At 43.9% G+C, this 15,352-nt stretch overlaps 1 protein-coding gene across 5 annotated transcripts in view; it reads right to left on the bottom strand.

Moving 5' to 3' along the window:
* SFXN5 (sideroflexin 5) overlaps positions 1-15,352 on the bottom strand; it is a 317,212-nt gene that overhangs the window by 104,427 nt on the left and 197,433 nt on the right. For all 5 annotated transcript variants that reach the window (XM_077280329.1, XM_077280330.1, XM_077280333.1 and 2 more), the window contains one exon: positions 188-305. In XM_077280329.1, coding sequence (XP_077136444.1) covers positions 188-305 — 118 coding nt within the window. The remainder of the gene's footprint in view (positions 1-187; positions 306-15,352) is intronic.

Below are 15,352 nucleotides of genomic sequence, written 5' to 3'. Positions count from 1 at the left end.
GACTCTTTTCTTGATGTAGTAACACAATGCTTTCGTTTAGCCTGTCAGGGTAAGAGTGTTTTTTCGGGATTTACCATCTTCCAGATCTGCTCACGGTAAACCATCCAAGAAGTATGTTGCAGAAGAAGAAGAAACTAAACAGTGAAAACCTGGATTATCGTTTCATCAGGTTTAGGTTGACACTCACCTCAGACATCTGGGGGAAGAGACTGATGGCTAAAGGGAGAGCCAGTCCAAAGGCAGCAAGGCACACAAGGCTATGCACGGGGAGGATCAGTCTTGGGTATGTTCGCAGCAGTGATGTCCTGCAATAAGCACAGAGACGAACAAAGTCAACAAAGACAACGCGTCCCTTCCATCATGGAGTCAGTCCAACATCACAGGGGTGACTAGAAGCTACAGAGACGTGCATCTCCATACAGAAGAAGAACATGAAGGTTGTCTAATAATAAAGCTGAAGCCAATGTCATGAATACAACAGGACACCATTAGTGCAGACCCCAGCCACCATGCTCCCATACTGCTCAACGCCACCGTCTCCATGTGCCTTCAGGTGAAAAAGAAATTAGCAGAAAAGGCCGGGAATCCTGGTGGACGAACCGGTGGTAGGTCCTCAACATTCAGGGTTATGATGTTGTCTAATTGGAGCCAGATATTTTCCCATATTCCTGAATATTTGTTCTCATCAGAGAAACCGAGAGGCTCGGACATTTTTTTTTCTTTTACCGGGAGAGGACATGAGGAGAACACTTGCAGCAGAATAAAGGATTGACTTTGTTGAAATCCAGCACAAACACACAATAGATTAATGATAAAGGGCTCTGGTAATAAGAGTCTAGGACCAACACAAAATAGCGTCAAGATCGGGGGAATAATGGTCCTAGGTATATCTGATACAAGTCTATCCAAAACTGTGAGTAAGTAAGTACACCTTTAAGGGGTCGAGTAACTTGCAGAATAAGACTAGCGTCACAACTATTAGTAGTTTTAGTGAGATTCTCATATCTGCAAATTTATATTTTAAAACTATCCCTTAAAGGACATATTTAGAGACAAGTCAATCCAGGAGTTATTCTTACCCATAAAAATCCCTGTGTGACATAGGACTCACTGCCCCAACGCGCGTTTCGCGTGGGCTTCCTCAGGGATTTCCTTTAAGGGATTGTTTTAATACATAAACTAGCAGAAATGAGAATTGCACTATAATTACTATGAGTTTTGACACTAGTCCTATTCTTCAGGTTTCTTGACCCTTACAGGTATACTTACACACTCACCATTTTGCATAGCTCTGTATCAAATATACCTAAGAATATTATTCCCCCAATCTTGACACTATTTAGTGTTGACCCTAGACTCTTACTACTCAAGCCCTTTATCACTAATCTATTGTGTCTTTGTACTATGTCTAAAACATATGATGCATGATAAAATAAAGTCTTGTACCTGTTACAGACAGACTATTTGACTCCATATTTCTCAGTATTCAATCTCTTTTATAGGTGTGTTCTTTTGGCTAATTATATGGGTCTATGTGGCTATTAGGCCTCTATTCACATTTTTGTGATGTTTTTCTTCTGATATATCTGTTTCAAATCATTCCAAGGTCATACCGGGAACAGAAAATTAATGTTGTATATTACAACTCGAGAAGCCAAGTGGATTTTTGGTGACGGAGAAGATCAAAACTTTTCGCTGTAATAATGAAAATAAAGAAATAGATAAATGGTGTGGAAAAACATGCAAATGATATCTTCTTAGATTCCATTTAAATCAGATTTTCTATTGTGGTTTTTAATTATAATTTTGTTATATATATATATATATGGTTTTTTTTTAAAGAATAGGTGATTATAGGGAAAAGAAATCCAAAAATGTCTCACGGTCCCTCTCTTTTTCAGGCTTCTGTTTCTGTTTTTTTATTTGAGAATGTACATAGAAAAAACTTAGAACATAATGAGTGAAAGTAAAAATAAAATAATTTAATGCAGTGAAATGCATAGAAGAAAGTTACAACGAGCAACTTTAGGAAATCTCCTGGAGAAGTGAAGCATAGTCAGTGAGCTCGTGAGCTTTGCATTCTGTATCTGGTAGTTCAATTTAATCTATTAATTTTCCCCAAATCATTGTTACAAAATATAAAATCTGTTTTTGGTATTTATTCCCTATTTTTGCAAGAGTATGCAATTGCAGGGACTAGAAAATCAGCAGCAATTTGTGGCATGTTGGATAGAAATTGAAAAATGTCTCCCAAATTGGGATTTTTGACACTTTTTAAAAAATATATATATATTTAAAAAAAGGTAAAAAAAATATTAAATAATGCAAAAAAAAAATTAAAAATTGTAATGCAGAAAAAATGCATAGAAAAAAGTTACTGCGCAACTTTGCAAAACGTCTTGAAGAACTTAAACTTAGACTGCGCCCCCGATTTTTTTTTCTTTTTGCGTTTTGTGTCTGAAAGTTAAATATAATTCATTAATTCTCCCTCAAATAAATATTGTTAGATAACATGAAAAATGTGGGACAAATTCGAGAAGCGAGCTATTTTTTTTCCAGGCTGGGATAATCTGTCGGAGCAGAGCGAGGAGTTCCAGGTGCCGCTCGGCCTAGTGGTAGAGCAGGCGAGGACTAATCCTTAGGACGGTCCCTTCGCCCAGCTGGCTCGATCCCTAAATGAAGCCATACTTTTTAATGGCGTGGTAGCCCGTCCCCTTCTTAACACCAAATCTTGGCAGATACCCATGAAGTTTTTATCAGGCATTTCAAAGCCTTGGGGCTCTTTGTGAAGATGACTGAACCCAACAGATAATTTCTGTCTATCTTCTGCGGCTATCAATAGACCGATTGGTTCTCCTAATTAACAGTTATCGCTCATTAGGTGGAGGGGATAAGTTTTGGTTGCAGGGTGTCTGCTTCCTATATGCGTGTGCACAAAGAAAAATGGATGTGAGAGCGAGTCACTTAATGACTTCAGTAAGCGAACATTCAAATGAGGCCCTAAGGGCTGCGAGCCCGAGAAGGAACAGGAGGGCTGAGCCAACCCCGGCTTTGTCTGAGGAGACGTCCCCATGATCCAGAGCCGGCGACGTGTGGGAACACCTACGCAGGAAGTAGCACGAGCGATCAGAGCTAGCGTGAAAGTGTGTCAGCGACAGCGAGGTGACAGGTACAAGAGAGGACGCCGCTCGCTGTCTGCGCCCGGGCCAGATTGCCAGCTCTAATGATGGTGGAAGGTTCCTTCTACTTTCTCTCAGGTAGAAAACAACAACAACAAAAAAAGGTGCTCCTGGAGCAGCTGACGCCGTTCCTGTGCCAGCCGCCTCGCTCTGCCATTGTGCTCCGATCTGCATATGTGGTGACACAAAACTTAACAAATGTGACTGAAATAGACAAATCAGGATGTGGGCCTGCGTGTAGTGACACCGCGCCATCATCGTAGGGAGGAAGAAGTAATGAGCGGCGGCGCTTCACGGGCAGGACCAAACAAGAACGCTCACGTGGCGTCATGGTCGGAGCAGCCCTTAGATCCCAATCAGTGGGGCACCCCTTCCACTGGGATCGAGGCTCGCACAATGGAAATATTCCTTGTAAGCTGTCAACTGGATTCTGGTATCATTCAATGGTGCTGTCACTGGAATAAGCACAGGTTTGTAATGTCACAGGAATAAGCACAGGATTGTGATGTCACAGGAATAAGCACAGGATTGTGATGTCACAGGAATAAGCACAGGTTTGTGATGTTACTGGAATAAGCACAGGTTTGTGATGTCACAGGAATAAGCACAGGATTGTGAGGTCACTGGAATAAGCACAGGATTGTGATGTCACTGGAATAAGCACAGGATTGTGATGTCACTGGAATAAGCACAGGATTGTGATGTCACAGGAATCAGCACAGGTTTGTAATGTCACAGGAAGAAGCACAGGATTGTGATGTCACAGGAATAAGCACAGGATTGTGATGTCACAGGAATAAGCACAGGATTGTGATGTCACAGGAATAAGCACAGGATTGTGATGTCACAGGAATAAGCACAGGTCTGTGATGTCACTGGAATAAGCACATGATTGTGATGTCACTGGAATAAGCACAGGTTTGTGATGTCACTGGAATAAGCACAGGATTGTGATGTCACAGGAATAAGCACAGGATTGTGATGTCACTGGAATAAGCACAGGTTTGTGATGTCACAGGAATAAGCAAAGGTCTGTGATGTCACTGGAATAAGCACAGGATTGTGATGTCACAGGAATAAGCACAGGATTGTGATGTCACTGGAATAAGCACAGGTTTGTGATGTCACAGGAATAAGCAAAGGTCTGTGATGTCACTGGAATAAGCACAGGATTGTGATGTCACAGGAATAAGCACAGGATTGTGATGTCACTGGAATAAGCACAGGTTTGTGATGTCACAGGAATAAGCAAAGGTCTGTGATGTCACAGGAATAAGCACAGGTTTGTGATGTTACTGGAATAAGCACAGGTCTGTGATGTCACAGAAATAAGCACAGGATTCTGATGTCACAGGAATAAGCACAGGTTTGTGATGTCACAGGAATAAGCACAGGATTGTGATGTTACTGCAATAAGCACAGGTTTGTGATGTCACTGGAATAAGCACAGGATTGTGATGTTACTGGAATAAGCACAGGATTGTGATGTTACTGGAATAAGCACAGGTTTGTGATGTCACAGGAATAAGCACAGGTTTGTGATGTCACAGGAATAAGCACAGGATTGTGATGTTACTGCAATAAGCACAGGTTTGTGATGTCACAGGAATCAGCACAGGTTTGTGATGTCACAGGAATCAGCACAGGTTTGTGATGTCACAGGAATAAGCACAGGTTTGTGATGTCACAGGAATAAGCACAGGTTTGTGATGTCACAGGAATCAGCACAGGTTTGTGATGTCACAGGAATAAGCACAGGTTTGTGATGTCACAGGAATAAGCACAGGTTTGTAATGTCACAGGAATAAGCACAGGGTTATGATGTCACAGGAATAAGCACAGGATTGCGATGTCACTGGAATAAGCACAGGTTTGTGATGTCACTGGAATAAGCACAGGATTGTGATGTCACAGGAATAAGCACAGGTTTGTGATGTCCCAGGAATAAGCACAGATTTGTGATGTCCCAGGAATAAGCACAGGTTTGTGATATCACAGGAATAAGCACAGATTTGTTATGTCACAGGAAGAAGCACAGGACTGTGATGTCACAGGAAGAAGCACAGGTTTGTGATGTCACAGGAAGAAGCACACGTTTGTGATGTCACAGGAATAAGCACAGGTTTGTGATGTCACAGGAATAAGCCCAGGTTTGTGATGTCACAGGAATAAGCCCAGGTTTGTGATGTCACAAGAATAAGCCCAGGTTTGTGATGTCACAGGAATAAGCACAGGTTTGTGATGTCACAGGAATAAGCACAGGATTGTGATGTTACTGGAATAAGCACAGGTTTGTGATGTCACAGAAATAAGCACAGGTTTGTGATGTTACTGGAATAAGCACAGGTCTGTGATGTCACAGCAATAAGCACAGGATTGTGATGTCACAGGCATAAGAACAGATTTGTGATGTCACAGGAATAAGCACAGGATTGTGATGTTACTGGAATAAGCACAGGATTGTGATGTTACTGGAATAAGCACAGGTTTGTGATGTCACAGGAATCAGCACAGGTTTGTAATGTCACAGGAATAAGCACAGGGTTACGATGTCACAGGAATAAGCACAGTATTGCGATGTCACTGGAATAAGCACAGGTTTGTGATGTCACAGGAATAAGCACAGGTTTGTGATGTTACTGGAATAAGCACAGGTTTGTGATGTCCCAGGAATAAGCCCAGGTTTGTGATATCACAGGAATAAGCACAGGTTTGTGATGTCACAGGAATAAGCACAGGTTTGTGATGACACAGTAATAAGCCCAGGTTTGTGATGTCACAGGAATAAGCCCAGGTTTGTGATGTCACAGGAATAAGCACAGGTTTGTGATGTCACAGGAATAAGCCCAGGTTTGTGATGTCACAGGATTAAACACAGGATTGTGATGTCACAGGAATAAGCACAGGATTGTGATGTCACAGGAATAAGCACAGGTTTGTGATGTCACAGGAATAAGCACAGGATTGTGACGTTCCAGGAATAAGCCCAGGTTTGTGATATCACAGGAATAAGCACAGATTTGTGATATCACAGGAAGAAGCACAGGATTGTGATGTCACAGGAAGAAGCACAGGTTTGTGATGTCACAGGAAGAAGCACAGGTTTGTGATGTCACAGGAATAAGCCCAGGTTTGTGATGTCACAAGAATAAGCCCAGGTTTGTGATGTCACAGGAATAAGCACAGGTTTGTGATGTCACAGGAATAAGCACAGGATTGTGATGTTACTGGAATAAGCACAGGTTTGTGATGTCACAGAAATAAGCACAGGTTTGTGATGTTACTGGAATAAGCACAGGTCTGTGATGTCACAGCAATAAGCACAGGATTGTGATGTCACAGGCATAAGAACAGATTTGTGATGTCACAGGAATAAGCACAGGATTGTGATGTTACTGGAATAAGCACAGGATTGTGATGTTACTGGAATAAGCACAGGTTTGTGATGTCACAGGAATCAGCACAGGTTTGTAATGTCACAGGAATAAGCACAGGGTTACGATGTCACAGGAATAAGCACAGTATTGCGATGTCACTGGAATAAGCACAGGTTTGTGATGTCACAGGAATAAGCACAGGTTTGTGATGTTACTGGAATAAGCACAGGTTTGTGATGTCCCAGGAATAAGCCCAGGTTTGTGATATCACAGGAATAAGCACAGGTTTGTGATGTCCCAGGAATAAGCCCAGGTTTGTGATATCACAGGAATAAGCACAGGTTTGTGATGTCACAGGATTAAACACAGGATTGTGATGTCACAGGAATAAGCACAGGATTGTGATGTCACAGGAATAAGCACAGGTTTGTGATGTCACAGGAATAAGCACAGGATTGTGACGTTCCAGGAATAAGCCCAGGTTTGTGATATCACAGGAATAAGCACAGATTTGTGATATCACAGGAAGAAGCACAGGATTGTGATGTCACAGGAATAAGCCCAGGTTTGTGATGTCACAGGAATAAGCACAGGTTTGTGATGTCCCAGGAATAAGCCCAGGTTTGTGATATCACAGGAATAAGCACAGGTTTGTGATGTCACAGGAATAAGCACAGGTTTGTGATGTCACAGGAAGAAGCCCAGGTTTGTGATGTCACAGGAATAAACACAGGATTGTGATGTCACAGGAATAAGCACAGGATTGTGATGTCACAGGAATAAGCACAGGTTTGTGATGTCACAGGAATAAGCACAGGATTGTGACGTTCCAGGAATAAGCCCAGGTTTGTGATATCACAGGAATAAGCACAGATTTGTGATATCACAGGAAGAAGCACAGGATTGTGATGTCACAGGAAGAAGCACAGGTTTGTGATGTCACAGGAATAAGCACAGGTTTGTGATGTCACAGGAATAAGCACAGGTTTGTGATGTCACAGGAATAAGCCTAGGTGTGTGATGTCACAGGAATAAGCCCAGGTTTGTGATGTCAATGGAATAAGCCCAGGCTTGTGATGCCACAGAAATAAGCACAGGATTGTGATGTCACAGAAATAAGCACAGGTTTGTGATGTCACAGGAATTAGCACAGGATTGTGATGTCACAGGAATAAGCACAGGTTTATTTTTTATATAGCGCTAACATATTCTGCAGCGCTTTACAATTTGCACACAGATGTCACTAGAAGACACAGAGGATTGTGATGTCACTAGAAGGCACAGAGGATTGTGATGTCATTAGAACGCACAGAGGACTGTGATTTTACTAGACGCAAAGAGGATTGTGATGTCATTAGAAGTCACAGAGGACTGTGATGTCATTAGAAGTCACAGAGGATTGTGATGTCACTAGAAGGCACACAGGATTGTGATGTCACTAGAAGACACAGAGGATTGTGATGTCACTAGAAGGCACAGATGATTGTGATGTCACAAGAAGGCATAGAGGAGGTGAGCTGTGACATCATCTATTGCGAATGGTGGTTCTTGTGTTATCTACTGTATATAGAGGTGTTATCAGTCATTGTAAAGGAGGAGGAGGTGAGCTGTGACATCATCTATTGTGAATGGTGGATCCTGTGTTATCTACTGTATATAGAGGTGTTATCAGTCATTGTACAGGAGGAGGTGAGCTGTGACATCACCTATTGTGAATGATGAATCCTGTGTTATCTACTGAATATAGAGGTGTGATCTGTCATTGTACAGGAGGAGGAGGTGAGCTGTGACATCATTTATTGTGAATGGTGGATCCTGTGTTATCTACTGTATATAGAGGTGTTATCAGTCATTGTACAGAAGGAGGAGGTGAGCTGTGACATCATCTATTGTGAATGGTGGATCCTGTGTTATCTACTGTATATAGAGGTGTTATCAGTCATTGTACAGGAGGAGGAGGTGAGCTGTGACATCACCTATTGTGTACTGGGGATCCTGTGTTAGGTACTGGATATAGAGGTGTTATCAGTCATTGTACAGGAGGAAGAGGTGAGCTGTGATATCACCTATTGTGAATGATGGATCCTGTGCTATTTACTGTATATAGAGGTGTTATCAGTCATTGTACAGGAGGAGGTGAGCTGTCACATCACCTATTGTGTACTGGGGATCCTGTGTTAGGTACTGTATATAGAGGTGTTACCAGTCATTGTACAGGAGAAGGAGGTGGTGAGCTGTGACATCACCTATTGTGAATAGTGGATCCTGTGTTATCTACTGTACATAGAGATGTTATCAGTCATTGTTGTTGTGAATTTACTTTTTGCTCCCTCTAGTGGTTACTAGTTTTTTGACTCTGGTTTTTCTGTCATTCCTTTTATCCGCACCTGGGTCGTTAGTTAAGGGTGTTGCTATTTAAGCTCCCTGGACCTTCAGTTCAATGCCTGGCAACGTAGTTATCAGAGCTAGTCTGCTGTGCTCTTGTCTACTGATCCTGGTTCCAGTTATATCAGCTAAGTCCGCTTTTTGCTTTTTGCTATTTTGTTTTGGTTTTGTATTTTTGTCCAGCTTGTTCCAAATATATATCCTGACCTTTGCTGGAAGCTCTAGGGGGCTGGTGTTCTCCCCCCGGACCGTTAGACGGTTCGGGGGTTCTTGAATTTCCAGTGTGGATTTTGATAGGGTTTTTGTTGACCATATAAGTTACCTTTCTTTATTCTGCTATCAGTAAGCGGGCCTCTCTGTGCTAAACCTGGTTCATTTCTGTGTTTGTCATTTCCTCTTACCTCACCGTTATTATTTGTGGGGGGCTTCTATCCAGCTTTGGGGTCCCCTTCTCTGGAGGCAAGAAAGGTCTTTTGTTTTCCTCTACTAGGGGTAGCTAGATTCTCCGGCTGGAGCGTGTCATCTAGAATCAACGTAGGAATGATCCCCGGCTACTTCTAGTGTTGGCGTTAGGAGTAGATATATGGTCAACCCAGCTACCACTGCCCTATGAGCTGGATTTTTGTATTCTGCAGACTTCCACGTTCCTCTGAGACCCTCGCCATTGGGGTCATAACAGTTTGCCAGGCCAGTATTAAATGTTTAATGCATTGCAGAAGAGGGATTATAAGAAAGAAGATTCTGAGGTTTTTTTTTCTCCTTCCCCTTTACCTCAGAGTGGCTATGCTTGCTGCAGACATGAATGTCCAGACCTTGATTACAAGTGTGGACCAGCTGGCTACTCGTGTGCAGGGCATACAAGACTATGTTATCAGAAATCCTAGGTCAGAACCTAAAATACCGATTCCTGAACTGTTTTCCGGAGACAGGTTTAAGTTTAGGAATTTTGTGAATAATTGTAAATTGTTTTTGTCCCTGAGACCCTGTTCATCAGGAGATTCTGCTCAGCAAGTAAAAATTGTTATTTCGTTCTTACGGGGCGACCCTCAGGATTGGGCTTTTTCGCTGGCGCCAGGAGATCCGGCATTGGCTGATCTTGATGCGTTTTTTCTGGCGCTCGGTTTACTTTATGAGGAACCCAATCTTGAGATTCAGGCAGAAAAGGCCTTGCTGGCTATGTCTCAGGGGCAGGACGAGGCTGAAGTGTACTGCCAAAAATTTCGGAAATGGTCCGTGCTGACACATTGGAACGAGTGTGCACTGGCCGCTAATTTTAGAAATGGCCTTTCTGAAGCCATTAAGAATGTTATGGTGGGTTTTCCCATTCCCACAGGTCTGAATGATACTATGGCACTGGCTATTCAAATTGACCGGCGGTTGCGGGAGCGCAAAACCGCAAATTCCCTCATGGTGTTGTCTGAACAGACACCTAATTCGGTGCAATGTGATAGAAAAATCGCAAATTCCCTCATGGTGTTGTCTGAACAGACACCTGATTTAATGCAATGTGATAGAATCCTGACTAGAAATGAGCGGAAAATTCATAGACGCCGGAATGGCTTGTGCTACTACTGTGGTGATTCTACACATGTTAGCTCAGCATGCTCTAAACGTATAGCTAAGGTTGTTAGTCCTGTCACCGTTGGTAATTTGCAACCTAAATTTATTCTGTCTGTAACTTTGATTTGCTCACTGTCGTCTTTTCCTGTCATGGCGTTTGTAGATTCAGGTGCTGCCCTGAGTCTCATGGATCTCTCATTTGCTAAGCACTGTGGTTTTACTCTTGAACCATTAGAAAATCCTATTCCTCTTAGGGGTATTGATGCTACGCCATTGGCAGCAAATAAACCGCAGTATTGGACACAGGTTACCATGTGCATGACTCCTGAACACCGCGAGGTGATACGTTTCCTGGTTTTACATAAAATGCATGATTTGGTTGTTTTAGGGCTGCCATGGTTACAGACCCATAATCCAGTCCTGGACTGGAAGGCTATGTCAGTCTCAAGTTGGGGCTGTCGTGGTATTCATGGGGATTCCCTGCCTGTGTCTATTGCTTCTTCTACGCCTTCGGAAGTTCCGGAGTATTTGTCTGATTATCAGGATGTCTTCAGTGAGTCTGAGTCCAGTGCACTGCCTCCTCATAGGGACTGTGACTGTGCTATAGATTTGATCCCAGGCAGTAAATTTCCTAAGGGAAGACTGTTTAATCTGTCGGTACCTGAACATACCGCTATGCGTTCATATATCAAGGAGTCTCTAGAGAAAGGACATATTCGTCCGTCTTCTTCCCCTCTTGGTGCGGGATTCTTTTTTGTGGCAAAAAAGGACGGATCTTTGAGACCTTGTATTGATTATCGGCTTTTAAATAAGATCACTGTCAAATTTCAGTATCCTTTACCGCTGTTGTCTGACTTGTTTGCCCGGATTAAAGGTGCCAAGTGGTTCACCAAGATAGACCTTCGTGGTGCGTACAACCTTGTGCGCATTAAGCAAGGTGATGAATGGAAAACCGCATTCAATACGCCCGAAGGTCATTTTGAGTACTTGGTGATGCCTTTTGGGCTCTCCAATGCGCCTTCAGTTTTTCAGTCCTTTATGCATGACATTTTCCGGAAGTATCTGGATAAATTTTTGATTGTTTATCTGGATGATATTTTGGTTTTTTCTGATAATTGGGATTCGCATGTGGAGCAGGTCAGGTTGGTCTTTAAAATTTTGCGTGAAAATTCTTTGTTTGTCAAGGGCTCAAAGTGTCTCTTTGGTGTACAGAAGGTTCCCTTTTTGGGGTTCATTTTTTCCCCTTCTGCTGTGGAGATGGACCCAGTCAAGGTCCGAGCTATTCTTGATTGGACTCAGCCCTCGTCAGTTAAGAGTCTACAGAAGTTCTTGGGTTTCGCTAACTTCTACCGTCGTTTTATCGCTAATTTTTCTAGCGTTGTGAAACCTTTGACGGATATGACCAAGAAGGGCTCCGATGTAGCTAACTGGGCTCCTGCTGCCGTGGAGGCTTTCCAGGAGTTGAAACGCCGGTTTACTTCGGCGCCTGTTTTGTGCCAGCCCGATGTCTCACTTCCCTTTCAGGTTGAGGTGGATGCTTCAGAGATTGGAGCAGGGGCCGTTTTGTCGCAGAGAGGCCCTGGTTGCTCTGTTATGAAACCTTGTGCCTTTTTCTCTAGGAAGTTTTCGCCTGCCGAGCGAAATTATGATGTGGGCAATCGGGAGTTGTTGGCCATGAAATGGGCATTTGAGGAGTGGCGTCATTGGCTCGAGGGTGCTAAGCATCGTGTGGTGGTCTTGACTGATCACAAAAATCTGATGTATCTCGAGTCTGCTAAACGCCTTAATCCGAGACAGGCCCGCTGGTCATTGTTTTTCTCCCGCTTTGATTTTGTTGTCTCGTATTTACCAGGTTCAAAGAATGTGAAGGCCGATGCTCTTTCTAGGAGCTTTGTGCCTGATGCTCCTGGAGTCGCTGATCCTGTTGGTATTCTTAAAGATGGAGTTATCTTGTCAGCTATTTCTCCGGATCTGCGACGTGTGTTGCAGAGATTTCAGGCTGATAGGCCTGAGTCTTGTCCACCTGACAGACTGTTTGTCCCGGATAAGTGGACCAGCAGAGTCATTTCCGAGGTTCATTCCTCGGTGTTGGCAGGTCACCCGGGAATTTTTGGCACCAGAGATCTGGTGGCCAGGTCCTTTTGGTGGCCTTCCTTGTCAAGGGATGTGCGGTCATTTGTGCAGTCCTGTGGGACTTGTGCTCGAGCTAAGCCTTGCTGTTCTCGTGCCAGCGGTTTGCTCTTGCCCTTGCCTGTCCCGAAGAGACCTTGGACACATATCTCCATGGATTTCATTTCTGATCTTCCGCTATCCCAGGGCATGTCCGTTATCTGGGTGATATGTGATCGCTTCTCAAAGATGGTCCATTTGGTTCCTTTGCCTAAGCTGCCTTCCTCTTCCGATCTGGTTCCTGTGTTTTTCCAGAACGTGGTTCGTTTGCACGGCATCCCTGAGAATATTGTGTCAGACAGAGGATCCCAGTTCGTTTCCAGATTCTGGCGATCCTTTTGTAGTAGGATGGGCATTGATTTGTCGTTTTCGTCTGCTTTCCATCCTCAGACTAATGGACAGACGGAGCGAACCAATCAGACTTTGGAGGCTTATTTGAGGTGTTTTGTCTCTGCTGATCAGGACGATTGGGTGACATTCTTGCCGTTGGCTGAGTTTGCCCTTAATAATCGGGCTAGTTCCGCCACCTTGGTTTCGCCTTTTTTCTGCAACTCTGGTTTCCATCCTCGCTTTTCTTCGGGTCATGTGGAGCCTTCTGACTGTCCTGGGGTGGATTCTGTGGTGGATAGGTTGCAGCGGATCTGGAATCATGTGGTGGACAACTTGAAGTTGTCACAGGAGAGGGCTCAGCGCTTTGCCAACCGCCGCCGCGGTGTGGGTCCCCGACTACGCGTTGGGGATTTGGTATGGCTTTCTTCCCGCTTTGTTCCTATGAAGGTCTCCTCTCCCAAATTTAAACCTCGTTTTATTGGGCCTTACAAGATATTGGAAATCCTTAATCCTGTATCTTTTCGTCTGGATCTTCCTGTGTCGTTTGCTATTCACAATGTATTTCATAGGTCCTTGTTGCGGCGGTACATTGTGCCTATAGTTCCTTCTGCTGAGCCTCCTGCTCCGGTGTTGGTTGAGGGCGAGTTGGAGTACGTGGTGGAGAAGATCTTGGATTCTCGCCTCTCCAGGCGGAGGCTTCAGTACCTGGTCAAGTGGAAGGGCTATGGTCAGGAGGATAATTCCTGGGTGGTCGCCTCTGATGTTCATGCGGCCGATTTAGTTCGTGCCTTTCATGCCGCTCATCCTGATCGCCCTGGTGGTCGTGGTGAGGGTTCGGTGACCCCTCACTAAGGGGGGGGTACTGTTGTGAATTTACTTTTTGCTCCCTCTAGTGGTTACTAGTTTTTTGACTCTGGTTTTTCGGTCATTCCTTTTATCCGCACCTGGGTCGTTAGTTAAGGGTGTTGCTATATAAGCTCCCTGGACCTTCAGTTCAATGCCTGGCAACGTAGTTATCAGAGCTAGTCTGCTGTGCTCTTGTCTACTGATCCTGGTTCCAGTTATATCAGCTAAGTCCGCTTTTTGCTTTTTGCTATTTTGTTTTGGTTTTGTATTTTTGTCCAGCTTGTTCCAAATATATATCCTGACCTTTGCTGGAAGCTCTAGGGGGCTGGTGTTCTCCCCCCGGACCGTTAGACGGTTCGGGGGTTCTTGAATTTCCAGTGTGGATTTTGATAGGGTTTTTGTTGACCATATAAGTTACCTTTCTTTATTCTGCTATCAGTAAGCGGGCCTCTCTGTGCTAAACCTGGTTCATTTCTGTGTTTGTCATTTCCTCTTACCTCACCGTTATTATTTGTGGGGGGCTTCTATCCAGCTTTGGGGTCCCCTTCTCTGGAGGCAAGAAAGGTCTTTTGTTTTCCTCTACTAGGGGTAGCTAGATTCTCCGGCTGGAGCGTGTCATCTAGAATCAACGTAGGAATGATCCCCGGCTACTTCTAGTGTTGGCGTTAGGAGTAGATATATGGTCAACCCAGCTACCACTGCCCTATGAGCTGGATTTTTGTATTCTGCAGACTTCCACGTTCCTCTGAGACCCTCGCCATTGGGGTCATAACACATTGTACAGGAGGAGGAGGTGAGCTGCGACATCACCTATTGTGAATGGTGGATCCTGTGTTATCTACTGTATATAGAGGTGTTATCAGTCATTGTACAGGAGGAGGAGGAGGTGAGCTGTGACATCACCTATTGAGAATGGTGGATCCTGTTTTATCTACTGTGTATAGAGGTGTTATCAGTCATTGTACAGAAGGAGGAGGTGAGCTGTGACATCACTTATTGTGTACTGGGGATCCTGTGTTAGCTACTGGATATAGAGGTGTTATCACTCATTGCACAGGAGGAGGAGGAGGTGGTGAGCTTTGACATCACCTATTGTGTATGGTGGATCTGTGTTATCTACTGTATATAGAGGTGTTATCAGTCATTGTACAGGAGGAGAAGGAGGTGAGCTGTGACATCACCTATTGTGTATGGTGGATCTGTGTTATTTACTGTATATAGAGGTGTTATCAGTCATTGTACAGGAGGAGGTGAGCTGTGACATCACCTATTGTGAATGGTGGATCCTGTGTTATCTACTGTATGTAGAATTAATATCAGTCATTGTACAGGAGGAGGAGGTGAGCTGTGACATTACCCATTGTGAATGGTGGATCCTGTGTTATCTACTGTATATAGAGGTGTTATCAGTCGTTGTACAGGAGGAGGAGGTGAGCTGTGACATCACCTATTGTGAATGGTGGATCCTGTGTTATCTACTGTATATAGAGGTGTTATCAGTCATTG

This window comes from Ranitomeya variabilis, chromosome 1, assembly GCF_051348905.1.
Source record: "Ranitomeya variabilis isolate aRanVar5 chromosome 1, aRanVar5.hap1, whole genome shotgun sequence".
Classification (NCBI taxonomy): Eukaryota; Metazoa; Chordata; class Amphibia; order Anura; family Dendrobatidae; genus Ranitomeya; species Ranitomeya variabilis.
Note: the sequence above shows the minus strand (reverse complement) of the source record. Positions and strands in the feature narration are given on the sequence as shown.